Genomic DNA, 16123 nt, shown 5'->3' with positions numbered 1-16123 from the left:
TTCAGTAAATAATTTGTCCTTGTATTGGTTCGAAACCTATAATACCCCCCCCCCCCCCCAATTTAAATGGCTTATATGTGCACTTGTTAATATGTGCGGATGTGTGATAGTGTGGGGGTGGAAGATTTTTGAGGTTTTGGTGGTTGGAACTTATATTTCTTGACTAGAATTAATTCGTTATCTCACACTGATATTAAATTGACAAGATACTACCATGGGTGATCACAATTGATGTTTTGATGCCGTAACTGAGGTTTAAGGTGAGTGGGAACCCTCTTTTTGGGTTGCTTTTCTGGGATTAATTGTGTTATATGTAAATATGCTCCTATTTGTTGTGTGGGGACATGCTTGTATATGCATTTGACTAGTTTTAAATGTACAGGAGACTATACATATGTGGCAATTGTATCACCAATTACTTGTTGTAAAACATGTTGTGCTTGTACTTACTTGATACACCCTATACACGATGAAAGACATTCTTGTACATGACATAAATGTATAAGCAAGTATCTTGTATTGAATAAGGCTATGGGTGGGAATAATATTTCTATTATATCCAACAACGAAAAGCTTTTGGGCAAAAAGGAGTCAGTTTTTCCATCTCTCGGTGGATTCCGAGGGTAACAAGAACAATGTGCTCTCTAACTTGGCTAGGTGCGACGGGAGGGGGGGGGTGATCCGATGACTAAGAATTTGAGGAAGAGGCAGATTACATGTGCCAGTTGGTGCTTCATGTGTAAAAGCTTGGAGAAGACGTGAATCGCCTCCTTTTACATTGCCTAATAGCGTCTCGCTTGTGGTTGGTAACACTGACATGGTTAAGGCTTGAGCTGGTGATTCTGTGCCCTCCAATAATAAAATTTATTACTCTATATAAAAAAACATATGTTTTTGTAAGGTTTTCTACTTTTTGGTTTAGTCCTTGTATATGGGTGTTGCCATGCCCTTTAATAATAAATTTTTATTACTTTATCTGAAATAAAATAAAAAGAAATGGGTCACCTGTACTAGCAAAACCGTGAGGCTACTACTTGAATTAATACACTGACAAATTAATCGCTCGTGTGTGGTGGAGCTTACTCCTATCCAGTTGTTCTAGAAGTTGGGTCAGTAGCGTATAAGCGTCCCTAGCTAGAAGGGGATTAGGAGAGCAGTTACTGGTCAAAAAACTTTTAATGGACCCTATTGCTACGTTATAGACAACGTGTGCCGAAAGTACCATACTCGTAATTATATTTGTTTATATATGGAACTATGTGCTTTAGTATTTTCGAACCTGTGTGTCGCCTATCCACCTTGGACGGAGTAACCATTTATTGAATCAGTAGACTCACCCCTCTTCTTACATTTTACAGACGTTGAACTGGGTTACTGTTGAATTGATAATTAACAACTGGTTTTGACATGTCTTTCGCGAAATCTATCGGATAAGATAACAATATTGCATAGTCCCTTGCTTATGCAACTATATTGGACATGTATACTTAAGTTTATAATCGAATTAGGCCTACTAGTTGATATAGGGACTAGGATGGCTCCGGGAATAGGGGAGACTCGGTCCTACTTACGGAACAACTTGGGAAGGTTTTGCTTGGGAGAAATCCCTAGTCGCTGATCATGGCCTCGACTTGGATCATGACAAAGTCTGTGCCTTCTCCTTCTGGTTTTGATTTCTTGTCCTTTACTTCGTTATATACTACTTAGCATGAAAAGATGCCATTTTTTCAATGACACATGAAAATGAAAATTTTTAGATACCAACATCTAAAGCCATGTTGTGGTCCAGAAGGTGACAAAATTACTTGCATAAATATAGAAAATGATAGGTAATAGTTGGTAAGCCTCCTCGATCTTGGAGAATTTTCACTTTCATCAAAGGAGAGGTAGAGGTGTGAGAGGTTGGCCTTGGAGGGCCTAAGGAGGGATAGAGGTAGGCCGAAGAAGTATTGGGAAGAGGTGATTAGGCAAGACATGGAGATGCTCCAGCTTACCGAGGACATGACCCTTGATAGAAAGGTGTGAAGGTCGAGGATTAGGGTACAAGGTTAGGTAGCCTAGTGTTTTCCTTGTTCATACCAGTAGTATTAGTACGTACTCTAGTATTTTATTGGTCTTGGGTTTATATTACTACCTGTTGTTTCTTTCATTTCAATCATCTTACTATTTTGTTGTTATTAATGCTTCTTTTCCATGGCTTCTTACTGTTGTTTCTTGCCATTTTTCTTTTCATTACGATTGTGCTTATGCTTTCTGAGCCGAAGGTCTATTGGAAACAACCTCCCTATCTCCACAAGGTATGGGTAAGGTCTGCGTACCCACTACCCTCCCTAAACCCCACAATGTGGGATTACACTGGGTATGTTGTTTGTTGTATCAAATAAGCTGATTGCTGGTTTTAGAGAATTCAAAAAAAAAAAAAAATCAGAAAAGAAGTACCCGATGACTGAATTGCTTGCGAAAGAGCTCTGCATGCTGCCATAGATAGAACAGCATTTCCAATGTGTTCCGACTGAAAAAGTTTTTCTAACATTTGCCAGAATACTCCTAGAAGCGCAATAAGAGGATCATCCAAATCCGAACCAGCAGAAGACTCTGTTGCCAGATGGCTGAATACAGTTCCCAACCTGACCAATTAGCCAAAGGCTTCGCTTAGAAAGGTATACAAATGAAAAGCATTGACCAGCAGGTTATTCATAGAAGTCCTTTACAGATGGGGAAAAACAAACATTCAGACTCCTACTGACCTTCATAGAAAAAGTGGTTTTGCAGAATGTACGCCAAATACCTTCTTTTAGACTCTTCGTGGTAATTAAGACAGACTTCACAGAGAACAAAATGGAAAAAAGTATAGCAGCAAATAGACATGTGATGATACAAATAATGCAGAATAAATTCGAAAAAAAGTAAAAAGAAAACAATTGAAAAATTAAGTTGTTAACAGAAGGGTTCTCAACAAAAAAATTATTCATCTTTAGGGATTAGGGAACACAACGGAAATCATAATATCACTTCTGATATCTTTCTTTTGAATCAGTCATGTGGAGGGTATGGGTTCACTTTCAAAGTAAATGCTATGTAATAACTCAATTTTGCATTAAAAATCTCATACTAGGTTTTGCGTTTTTGGGAAGAAAAGAAGGTAAGATTTTATCTCACTCCTTTTATTAATAGCATACTACCAGGAAATTCTCAGATGAGGTATTGGTCCAACAACGGCAGAAATTTTCAAAATTGGCAATGTGCTGTCCGGTGATAGCTTTGCACAGAAACTAGAAAGCAGAATAACATAGAACAAGAATTTTGTGAATGTTACATGTCAATTACTCTCACCAGCAACTGCAAGCAAACCTTACTAATAAAAAATATAAAGAATAGAAAAATATTTAAAATGCAGATGCAAACAATAATATTGCACAGTAGCAATTGGTTCAAACCTATGTAAACCTCTTCTTGCGCCATTCACAAACTGAGAATAAGAAGCAGGATTATGCCTTAAAGAGTGGTCTTGATTTTCATCAATCTGAAACAAGGAATTTAATTCCCAGTTAGGTAAGCTTAGAGGACAGTTAATAAACAATTTTCAGTACTATGCATCATGTGCTTTTGAAATGACCCATTTCCACCACTGAAGCTGATTCTGGAGAAAGGTGAAACTAAAGGGATAGGGAACAAGGGGAACGAGCTCAGAGAATGAATGTAGAGAGCAGAACTCGATGGTGTGCGGAGGTGGTCAAGCTGAACCTTGAACTCTAAACCATGGACTACACAACAAACAAAATAATTGCAATAACGCTTTATTTAGAAGAGGAAAAAGGAACAGTAACAACACACAGAATGATGAAGAACCTCATAGCTTGCTTGAACTCCTCTACAAGCAGAAGATTGCAATCACACAATATAGTTATAATAATATTATAAGTTCATGACACGACAGAGATACAAGAAAGGAAAGAAGATGAACTTACTAGTTTGCCAATAGCTTCATAGCAAGGGGAGACCAATCTAGCTAACAAATTATTCTTCAGCTCCTTGTTAGGAAGGGAACCAAGTATCAAAGTAATCGCGCTGACTACTTTTTCTTCATCCTCTAGAGGCAAATGCCTCTCATCCAAACTCTAAGAAAAGTATGTCAAACACAAGGAACAAGAGAAACAAAACAATTACACTTTAATTATCACTCCAATAAAAGATAAACCAAAACTTACCGATCAAAGAGACAAGAGAAATATCAATACTTATTACTAAAAGGTGAGCAAGACAGTGCAACTGAATTGTTATGTTTATCAACTTTTTGTCCTAAAATATCCCTCCAATCACCTCTACTATCAAGACAAAGAAAAAGGATGATAATATCATAATATTGAAATGAATAGTTATTTTCTTTTTGACTGTTTAAATGGATAGTTATGTTTTCAACTCCACTCACTTTCTATATCAACTATCTTATGCTCTTTTTTCTATTTCCATTTTAAATTTTCATTAAATTTCAATAAACTATGAACATATACACTACAAGTACATGACGTCCAGTCAATAATATTGGACCATCATTTCAAACCATTGACTTAATAACCAAAGCTGGGTTTTTTCACCTGAGAATGATACTGCAATACAAAATTGACCCAGCAGCATATACTCAAAGAACAAAGACCTAGCACCTTCAAGTAAAAAAGATTTTGAGACACCACATGGTTTATATAGGACAAACCTCTCCAATCCAAAGTAAGATCTCCAAACTTGAATGCTCATGCATAGGCGCAGTGGCATCTTCACATAACTTGAGCAAAGCACTGGCACAAGCAGCCGAACATAAAGGTTCTGAGATGCCCGTTGCAAGAAATAATCTGAAAATAACATATAGATATTCATGGACAAGGTACAACAAACCACCCAAAAACAAGGGAAAAAAGAGATATGTGGTTGATAGTGGGCAAAAGAATTAGTTTTCACCTTCACAAATAGAAAGAAAAACTTTGCAGAAGAATTGAGTCGGGAGGATAGTGTTTGAGGAAGAAAAGGAGGAGGAGAGGGCAATTCATGGTATTATACAAACAACTGTAGAAAACGTACATTGTGAAAAACAGGATGTGGGGAATCAATTTTAACCAAATAGGAGAGGGGGTTCTAAAAAGAGAAAGTTTGGGAGCAGGCAAAACTTATGCTTTGGGAATAGGATAAATCCCCACACCCATTCGGTGAAGCTTTCTTCTAGCAGGTAGGAGCACAGTAAAGGCAAATTACATAGTACTCCATTCATTTTATATCCCTTGATAAGTTGATAAGAGCAACAACATTGTTTTTCTTTGCAATTATAACAAAGAAAGAAGGGGATTCTCCATTAGAGCATTTGACCTGTAAGTTCTATAGAAAAATAACAAAAAATGTAGTTTTGTAGTAAAATGTATCTAGATTCATTATGTTTCAACATTGTATTCTAATAATGTAACGACCCAACCAGTTGTTTTGAGTCCTAGCGTCCCGTTGTCTGACTTGAGACCTTGAGTAGGTTCATATTGTTTTATGACTTGCATGTATGGTTGGTTCGGGTTCCGAGAGGTTCAGAAGTAATTTGGAGTACTTAGTTTCTAATTAGAGGCTTTAAGTTAAGAGAGATGACCAAAGTCAACATTTTGAGTAAACGAGCTTGGACTCGGGATGGTTTGGAGGGGACCCGAGGGGCTCGGGTGGGTTTCGGCGCATTTGGAGCAAGTTTTTATAGATTTGAAGTGTTGAAACGTGGTTTTCTGCACTTGACTTGACTTCAGAACTGCTCCCAATCTATAAAGCATTTGGTGAAGATACCTTGACGAGAGTTGTAGCCCTTTGAATCAAATTTCCAGAAATTTAAACCGTTTGTCATTCCGACATCTGTACAAAAAGTTTTGACTGTTATTCTAAATATCTATATTGAAAATTTCTGCACTTGTGTATATAACCCCATTTCGTACTGGGACTTTATTTTATCACTTTTGGAGCTAGTGAGCATGGATTGAGGCAATTTTTGAAGCGGCTTTCACCTAAGACAATGGGGCGGGTGATTCTCACTCATATCTATGATTATAACATGAATCTATCATCGGTTTTGCCTTCGAATCAAGGACTCAAAAGAGAAAAAGAGGATTTTCGAATGGAAAGCTAAGAAAGTGTATTTTGGGGTTTTGATCACCGATTTGGACTCGATTTGGAAATTAATCACATATTTGGACTCGTAACGTTATGGGTTAGGTATCTGACTTTTATTTCGGGATTTGACCATATGAGCATGGGCTGAGTTTTTGTTGACTTTTGAGATTTTGTTAAAGATAGAAGCTTTAATATTTGGAATTTATTTGACTTCCCTAAGCATTCTTTGAGCTACATAGGGCTCATTTGACAGATTTGGATCTACAAAAGGCGAATTTTGAAGAATAAAGCTAGCCCGGGATAAAGGTAAGTATCTTGCTTAACCTCGACTTGAGAGAATATTCCAACGAATGGCTTAATGCTTATGTGCTATTCTGTTGATTCATCTCCAAACAGGAATCCTAATTCTTTAATAATCACTTCAGCTCTTTCATACTTCTGACGTCGACTCATCTTGCTTGGAAGTCTTAAGAATGCATCAAAAAGATCCAGTGGGCCTTTTTGCATGGACTTGGGCTTGCTTACTGGCTTCGCTGAAGATAGGATTCCCTACCCGATAAGTCTGGCTAGGCTATTAGGCACCTACATGCTATGTGTTTGGGGGTGACGTATACAAGGTGACGAGCATATATGTTGATACAAGGATTTCTATGCTTGGAGCTGAATTTAGGCTTTTTTGTGCCTTGTTTTGGTACATGCTCTACTTGTGATATGCCTTAATTGTTGGTCTGACTACTTAGAGCTTTCTTATTCGTGTTAGAGATCATGTCTAGGTTTTTGATGCTTTATTTGGACATGATGGCTATTTGTATGTTGGATTACATGTTGGATCAGTAGTCATACATTATACATATGTATACATCATGCATAGTGATTATCTCTTGTGCACATGCATACATCCCTAAATGTTTATTTCTCTGATCCATATGCATCATAGATATTTATCTCTTTGTTCATACGTATACAACCCCACTTGTGGGATTATACTGGGTTGTTGTTGTTGTTCATATGTATACATCTCTGCATATGGTTATATGGACTAAGGTTATGGCACGATGGTTTGTGTCATGCGGGTTAATATGATTGTGGCACGATGGTTCATTTCTTGTGGTTGATATGATTATGACTTTTTCGGTTAAATATGATTTAGGCACAATGGGACATGGATTGATGATTGATTGTGGAGCTATAATGATCGGGCACATGGATTTGGATGCATCCCTATGGAGTCAAGTGATCCATTTCACCTTGGGTCATGTGTTGCGTAATGTTATTAGACATCGGAGAGGTTTCAAACACAGGGGATGTATCTGTTGATGTAGAGTTTGAGTCTTTATTATGCATTGAACATTCTAGACTCATGTACACAAGATCATCCATTTTACCTTGGGTCGTGTGTGCGCAGTGTTATTGGCCACCGAGGAGGTGTCGATTGATGTAGAATTTGAGTCTTTATCATGCATGGACATTCTAGACTCATGTAGAAACATTCATGCATATCATCTACATATGCATATTCATGCATTTTACACATACATGGAACTTGTTAGCAGGTTGTTGGACACTTGGAGGGTATCGAGTTGATGTAAAGTTTGAGTTTTTATCATGCATAGGCATTCTAGACTCATGTAGAAGAATTTGAATTAATGCTACTTGTTAAAGAGCTAAGGCCTCATTTGTTTTTTTTTTTAAGATTAAGACATCTGAATTTGAATACACGTCTGAATATTAAGATATATATTATGATTAAGACATTTGAATCTGAATATGAAGATGTGTATTAAGATCTGAATACTAAAAACTTAAGATTGTTTTTTAACATTTGAATGTATAAAATTTATCTTTATTTGAAAATTAATAAACATAAAAATTCAAATGAAATACTAATTAATATAATCTAATATTCTATCAATAAAATATATAGTTTTTTAAAATATGATAGTTGCTGATGGTGATGGCTAACGATAGTGCTTGTGAATACCGACTAGAGGCGGTAGTTGGTGATAGTTTTGGTTGGTCGTGATGGTTCAGCGTAGTAATTAGTGGTGATTGATAGTGGTGGTGATTATGATGGTGGTGGGTGGTGACAGTTAATAATGGCGGGTGGTGGTGGTGGTGGTTTATAATGATCGGCAGTACCAGCTATGTTTGTTGATGGTTATGGGGTGGTTAGTTGTGGTAGTTGAGGTGGATAAATTTTAGTTGTGGTTGAGAATGATGGTGGTGGGTGGTGGTAGTCGATGATGGTGGCGGCTATGATTGAGGATGGTGGTGTTGGTGGGTGGCATGGTAGTAGTTGATAATGGGAGGCGGTGTCAGCAGTTAATAATGAATATGGATGATAGCATCTTAATGAAATTAAGCCTCTCTTATATATCTTAATTATACAGATCTATTCAGACTCATTAAGTGGCTGTAAAGTAAAAATAACAAATACACTTAATGATTAAGATCTGAACAATTAAGATTCAGACTTTAAAAACAAACAAACTTAATGTCGGAGATCTGAATGATTAAGATTCAGACCTCCATTAAGTGCAAACAAATGAGGCCTAAGAGTCTCTAATAAGGCTGACTAGGAAGTGCATTTGGAGAGCCAAGCACTTGGGGAAGAGTCGTAGCAAGCAACTGTGAGAATAAATGTGTTAAAGTTTGAGGGAGGAGCCCCCAAGGCCTAGCTCAAGTGGCAAAGGGTGGTGGATTTGTGTCTTAGGTCACAGGTTCAAGCCCCCACACCATGCAAAGCAAAGCCTGGTATTTAAGTGGAGAAGGGTAGAGGGTTGGGCCCATTATCCACCGAGTTTCGAAGGCTGCGGTTGGTCCAAAGAATCGGCCCCAGACGGATTTCTCGGTCATCAAAAAAAAGTTTGAGGGAGGATGTGGACCATCCATTGCTGCACTCAGCCACAAACAAGGGACATTGGTTGAACCTGCTTAGAATCCATGGGTGATGCCTTGGACTATTAGAGACTTCATTTTAAGCTGGAAATCTAGGAGAAAAAAGAGAAGTATGGGGAGTGGCATGCTGATGACTTGGTGCAATTTGCAGAGATTTGCATGTAAAACTATCCCAAAGGAAGAAAAAAAGAAAGTGAAGCAGAATCAAGCTGGTTTAAGCAAAGCAAAATTCCAGAAAGAAAGCCACCAGCAATTGTTTTTCGAGAGAAGTACAATCTCCAAAAAGCTAATTAAAAACGATAAGACCTCAATATAGGACCCTACCAAAAACTATAGCTAAAGTTTCCAAATTACCCTTACTATTAGTTTTAAACAGCTTTGCAATTAGAGACAAAAAGGTTCAAAACCAACCCTACAGCTTAAAAGCATCAGAAAATAAAACAAAACCTAAACTGATAAGACATGGCCTGCTCCCGCACTGTATCAACATATGTTTTGGTTTCTATCTTATTTGAAAGAACATGGAAAGAGAATTCTTACAGCAAAGATCTGGCGTTAGTTTGACAAGAAGATATCCACTTTGAATAGGAAGCAACAACCTCTGCAGCTGATTTGTATACCTGGAACAGCAAACAAGAAAAAAATGGAACATAATTAAGGAAAGGAGGAGGTCAATCAAAAGGTACTAAACATTGCCATAACTCAGACCTAATGAAGCAAATAGTTAGCCCAGAATTATTGTCTACAAAATTTTCAGTATGCTTATCTTTCTTCCTAACAATTTCATCAGTTCTTGCAATCCCCTTTTGTCTTTACAAGGATAAGTGAAACAAGGAAAATCGAGTAAGATAACACATACAAGTCTCATGAAGCCCTTAGCATCATCACGTGGCCTACTAGATAAAATTGTGACCAAGGGAATAATAAAAGAGAAATCATTCTCTTGGGCTTCCGTGATAATAACTTCAGCTATCTGAAACAGAAAAGAAATCATACAGTGAACTTCCTAGAATAATCAAGTTTGTATCATTCTTATAAATGAAGCGTAAGCAAAAACATAATCAGTAAAGTGATCATTAACAGAGAAACAACATGATTTGAGAATGCAAACCATATGTGAAGCCAAAGAAAAGTGCAGAAGGCATGACACACTAATGTCAAATTACCAGCTCTTTTACAATCAAATCATGCAGGACAGTTAAAGAGGATTGCTGAAAACAGCAAGAGCTCGAAAAAAGAAATAGGTCTCTACAGAAAATATAAGTACATGATCACAAACTATGGCTGAAAAATCATGTATGTATTCCAACAAAACAAAAGAATGTAAAGAAGGATTTGCTTAGAGATATCTCGAAGAAGCAATGTGATCACAAAAGAGCGTAAAAGGAAGGAGTGACTTCAATCACTTACTATTACATTGCAAGATTGTTCAATGTCGGGGAATTTAATGCCTGGAAGCCTGGCACTTGCAGAGATCTGATGCAGAGCAGGAGAGAAGAGAGCATGGCAGTAGCATCTCAAGCAAATAGTGATTGTATGGATTTGTATCTCTAATTCGTTAGAATTTTTTATTAATCCGAATTAGTTAGAAATATTCTATGAAAAGAACTATGAATATACATTTAATATTTTTTTATGCGGGTGGTGCCCAGGCCAGCTTGCGCACCTAGCATGCTCTGTATTAGTTTCATAAAATGGAAGAAAGTAAAAATAAGTTTTGTGATTCCGACAAAGACAAACTGCTGAACACAAAATTAGATTTAAACAAAAGATTTGGTTTGTTAAGTATCTTTGAGAAATGAAATCACAAGGCGCAAGAAAAGTACCTTTTCATTTAAGAGGAATAATCTCCTGAATTTATTGGTTGAAATAGAAAAATCAGGTGATAAGCCTTGAAGTGCACTAGTGACTACAAACATAAAATTATGACAGAGGGAGTTCATCGTTTAAAGATCTTGAGATGCACAGGAGATAAGCTGGGAAGTTAAAACCATCTTACAGGATGTGACCTGACACTGTTACTTGGGCAGTGCAGTATGAAATTCATGTCTACTCCAACTAGTAATCATTGGGTGATTTTGGGCCAAATCTTGTGTCACTTGGAAGGAGCACCTGCCACTTCCAACTAGGCGGTCTGCTCTATAGTAACCACTTACGTGTTTCAGATGCAGAATGGGGGATCTAACACTGCGTGGAGAACAAGAGGATACAGGTCTTGCTAGAGATGGAGTAGCAGAAAAGGTAAAAAGTAGTGGTAGTCCCCCGATCTAGTGTTGAACCAAGGTAATGAGCTACGCACAATCCATGTGCAAGGTAATGTAGATATGCAGTTGATAGATGAGGTTTGGTCTTAAGACCACTCAACCTGCTAAGTTGTGGTGTGATAATCATCATGCTCTTTATATTGTTTCTAACTTAGCATTTCATGAGCGAACTGAACATATAAAGATTGATTGTCGCTGTTGAAGTGTGTGACCATCTCATCTAAAAAATTTAAGTTGTTAGAGAGAGCACACTTTTATTTACTGATGTCTTGAACATGCCCCCTCTCATGCGGGCATGATTCTTTTTCATGGGCCAAGCACATGGAAGTTCTTTTTGATAATGGGTGACAGTAAGACTCGAACCAAGGACCTTTGCCTTTTCTAATACCATGTTGAAGTGTGTGATCATCTCATCTAAAATCTTAAGCTGTTAGATAGAGCACACTTTTTTTCTTTTTTTTTTAATAAGGTAACATATAGATAGAGCACACTTTTATTTACTTAATTATGTCTTCATAAGTTGTTTTGTTTACAAAAAGATTTAACAGAAGATTATCTCGATAATGCATATCATGATACGAGAAAAGTTAGGTGATATCTTCACAAAAATTCTGAATAGAGCTCCAACGTGACAGTGTTGTAAAAAGTCAACCAATAATGCGTATAATCAATCAACATGTATTTTGTAGTGGTAATAAGTTAAGAGTAATTATAGGTACTTATATTGCAGGATAGATTCCAGGGACTAGTATCCCATTAGTTAAGAGATATACTAGGAAGAGCCGTACACGTAATCTTCCATTCTACTAAATGCGGGTGAAAAAAAAACCCTTTTATGGCATAATCTATATACTAGATGTGAATATTGTGTTTACACAAATATACGTGATCATGACATCTAGTGCATGTACAGAACATATATAGTTACACCGCAATTGGAGATGATAGGATAGAATGGCATGGAGGTACTAAGCGATATGGAAGTTTAAAGCACCAACAAAAGTCTCTTGTTTCACATTGAGTGAAATTTACAATGCAATCTCCAAGCTGGGAAATCTTAGAGAAAGGAAACCTATTTATGTAAGTTCGTGTAGTGGAGCACTTATACTTACATTGTTGAACGGATAGATGGCATTAGGCAGTGGGCCAACTGGGCTCTTCCACAGGTATCAGAAGCTACTATAAGTTGAAGGGTCGAGCAGCTTGGGAACTGAGGGCATGGAAATCAAGCCGGTAGTCATTTTATGGACAGTTTGATGAAAGGAGTAGGTGGATGTTTCATGGCGATGAGACGAATTTAAGAAACATCAAGAGCTCATTTTTCTTTCATTTACAATTTTATCGTAAAGTGTTAAAGACATAATTAAGTAAATGGATCATTATCAAAAGAAGTTCCACGTGCTTGACCCATGAAAAAGAATCAGGTCGCACATGAGAAGACATGTCGAAGACATATTTAAGAGGCTGTTTGGATTGGCTTAAAAGCTGGTCAAACCAGCTTAAAAACATTGTTTGGCTTATTTTGGAGTTTGTCGAACACCAAAAGTGCTTTTAAACCAGTGTTGTCAAAGGCTCATTTAAGGCGCGCTTAAGTCTTGAAGCTCAGAAAAGCTCAAGGTGGGCGCTTCGCGTCGCTTAAGTTGCGCTTCAGTATAAGGCAAGGTACTAAGGCATGCGCCTTATTTCCCATGAGTTCTATCTTGAATCAAGCGTCACTAACAACAACAATAATCGGAAATAAGTGTATTAGCTGCTAAGGGGAACATTATGAATGAATTTGTTACTTTGTTCTTGAATTACATATAAGTTTTTTTTTTTTTTCATTGCGCCTATTTTAACTAAAGCCCACACTTTTAAGTGCGTTTTGCGCTTCAAGCCCAAATAGACCTAGTGCACTTTTTAGAGCTTTTCGCCTTTGACAACAATGTTTTAAGCCAAAATAAGTCAAAAGCAACAAGTTGGACATACCAGCTTATAGCTTGTTAGCTTAAAAAGTTTTTAAATATGACCAAGACTTTTACATTATTATTCTTTACATTCTTTTACAATCTCCAAATAGTACTCCTACGGAATTACAAGAAACTCGACTTGTTTTACATTACAGACTGATCACCTTTAACAAGTCCAACAAATCAGAAAAGTTTAATACACTGTTTCCCCTTTGCCAATAGTACAAGTTTTGGAGACATCTGAACTTGAACAAGGATAAATGCTCTTTTTTGCCTTCAAAGCACCTCATATTCCTTTCCATCCAAACAGTCCAAGCAATGCATAAGGGAATAGCCCTCCAAACATTTCTGCTACTTGCTTCTACCATTCTCTCTTATATGAATTTCACTCATAACCAATTTTGAACAAAGTGAAAGGTGGTTCTACCAATTAATGTGTAAACAATACTTCTGGGATCTGGTACTGAAACCGTAAAGAATTTGGCATCTGAACTTGACAATATCAGCAAGAAACGAATTTGAAAACCATCCTCATCTATTACGTTTGTGGGGGCAAATCAAATTACAAAATGATCATTTATGGAATATAATCCTCAACTATTACTTTTTATTTGAACGCTTTGGGAATTTGAATTTCTTTTTTCTTTTCTTTCACGTTACAAAAATGATGTTTTAGTTAAATTTTGTCGGCTCTGGCTATCTGAATGCTTATTTTTATACGAATATTTTGCACTATTTAACTTTGCTTTTCACTTACAAATTTTAATCAAATTATTAAATATTGAAGATTATATGTTATTTAAATAAATAAATTATATTTATTAAACATAAATTTATATACATTTGATAACTTAAAGTTAATTGAGACACAAATCAATTTGTATTTGAACTAATTTAAACATAAAATATTGGAAAAATAAGCTCAGTTTTCCTATTGACAGTTTTAAGGATATTTCAATCATTTTAACAGAAAAAAATGTTTGTCAACACCTTTTAACCAAACACATCAACTTATTTTCAGTTTTAGCACTTCATCCAACCACGTAATTGTTTATTCATAAATTCAGCTCCGACACTTTAAAAATTGTTCCTCAACACTTAGTGCTTGAAAGCTACTTAAATTCAGCTAAACCAAATAGGCTCTAAGTAATTAAAAGTGTGTTTTCTTTAATAGCTTAAACTTTTTGATGAGATGGTCACAAATTTAACATAAAGAAAGAATTTTTTTTGTGCAGGTAGATGGTTTTTTTGTATGGATAGATGGGTAGCTTACATTCGATGATATAAATGTTTTGGAACCATTTGGTGAATTGGAAAACTTACATTGAATTATTGAAATAAAAACAAAATACATTTGGACATTTACTTGGCGGTTTATCAAGGAAACATTCAAACACCTAACCTAAGATGAAGTAAACATTTTGACAGAGATTTTAATAAGTGGAATTTTATTGTCAAAATGACATAGGAATAGATCATGACCTTATATCTATCAAACATATTTATGAGGATACCTTAAATGCAACTTCTAATTATTATTTAGTTCAGCTTTGGATTTCGAAAACATTATTTTATCTCTTCCAAACATCTAAAATAGGATTCGTAATTTTGATTAACAGCAGTTTAAGTATTCGAGCTCTATAGCCAGATATAAGTGCATTGGTGCAATTAAAACTAGGTGTTAACTACAGCAATTGAGCCTCTGCCTCTCGCACACAGCTGTGTGAGTTCATAGCACAGCTAAAATAGAGTCAATGGTCTATGCTATTAAGTACTAAGCGTTCTCACTGTTCTGAAACACTTTTACCTCACAACGCTACACATATCAGTAACAGGAGTATAGATCAATCATCCAGCAGGTATTGTCGCATTAGAATCATGCTTCCACCTCTACCAAGAAATTGATGGCTAAAACTATCCACGGTTTATTGCTGCAGCGGCAGTTATTAATGTAAAATATGCTGTTCTTCCTGCATTTTTGAAAAAAGAATTTTATGGTTTATTTTCTCTTCTGTTTGTCCTTTATGTTTTTCTTTTCATTTTCTGCTTTAGATTCTGACCTTTATCCCAACGCTAGACCACAAAGAATTCAGTATATAAATGCAGCATTAAGTAGGAGATGAGCACAAGAATGCATATGTTACTGCCAAGGCTTTGGTTCACAGTACTAACCGCATTAAGTGCAAACATTTTGGCTTCCACCTCCTTCCAAGGAATATTTAAGCTGTTACTGGTCCAACCTCCAAGGAAGATCTGATATTTAATACAAAAGCAAAAGTCATTTGACTAATAGAAGAAGTTAGATAACAAAGTTGCTATCTTGAAAATAAGTTCCAGAAGTATTTAAAAGGCTGTCAAAAGATGAAAAGAAAAAGAATTTTAAACAGGGAAATAACCAAACAAGATCATTATTTAGCAGTAACGGCAAAATATGAAAAGGAAATACTGGATAGGAAACTAGATATGAATAGTGGTTGAATGTTTCTGTTAAAGATGAGAGGGTAAATGGATGGTGCCAGGTATTGATAGGACGAGAAGGAAGTGAGGTGACAAACTTGAGCAACCAAGAAAATGCAAATCTGAAGCAAAAAACATGTCCAATCATTGAAAGATGAAGAACTTGAAAGGAAATCATTTGCTTCTCGGGTTAGGCTCAAATTACAGTACATATTTCTGGAATTATCTGGTCTAGTTTTCTGAGTCAAGAATGGAAACTAAGGAAAAACCTGTGCAGGAATTTCCAGGATTACACTATGGCTGCTACTCAAAATAATTGTAGAAATCAGAAAAAACTAATTCAGAAAACTTCATAGAAGATTGGGTGTCTTTTGTAAAGAGCCATACTTATTTCTGAGGCTTTTTTTTTTCTGGTATACTGGTTGTATA

At 36.3% G+C, this 16123-nt stretch overlaps 1 protein-coding gene across 4 annotated transcripts in view; it reads right to left on the bottom strand.

Moving 5' to 3' along the window:
• LOC104230262 (transportin MOS14) overlaps nucleotides 1–16123 on the bottom strand; it is a 67370-nt gene that overhangs the window by 11737 nt on the left and 39510 nt on the right. For 3 of the 4 annotated variants that reach the window (XM_070167587.1, XM_070167588.1, XM_070167590.1), the window contains 8 exons: nucleotides 15410–15490; nucleotides 10435–10500; nucleotides 9884–9997; nucleotides 9565–9644; nucleotides 4712–4847; nucleotides 3969–4118; nucleotides 3438–3523; nucleotides 2440–2627 (listed from right to left, as the gene is read on the bottom strand). In XM_070167587.1, the coding sequence (XP_070023688.1) occupies nucleotides 2440–2627; nucleotides 3438–3523; nucleotides 3969–4118; nucleotides 4712–4847; nucleotides 9565–9644; nucleotides 9884–9997; nucleotides 10435–10500; nucleotides 15410–15490 (901 nt within the window). The remainder of the gene's footprint in view (nucleotides 1–2439; nucleotides 2628–3437; nucleotides 3524–3968; nucleotides 4119–4711; nucleotides 4848–9564; nucleotides 9645–9883; nucleotides 9998–10434; nucleotides 10501–15409; nucleotides 15491–16123) is intronic. The other variant, XM_070167589.1, reaches the window with a different exon arrangement.

Source organism: Nicotiana sylvestris, chromosome 2, assembly GCF_000393655.2.
Source record: "Nicotiana sylvestris chromosome 2, ASM39365v2, whole genome shotgun sequence".
Classification (NCBI taxonomy): Eukaryota; Viridiplantae; Streptophyta; class Magnoliopsida; order Solanales; family Solanaceae; genus Nicotiana; species Nicotiana sylvestris.
The sequence above is the reverse complement of the archived record's forward strand: the minus strand, read 5'-3'. Positions and strand labels throughout refer to the sequence as shown.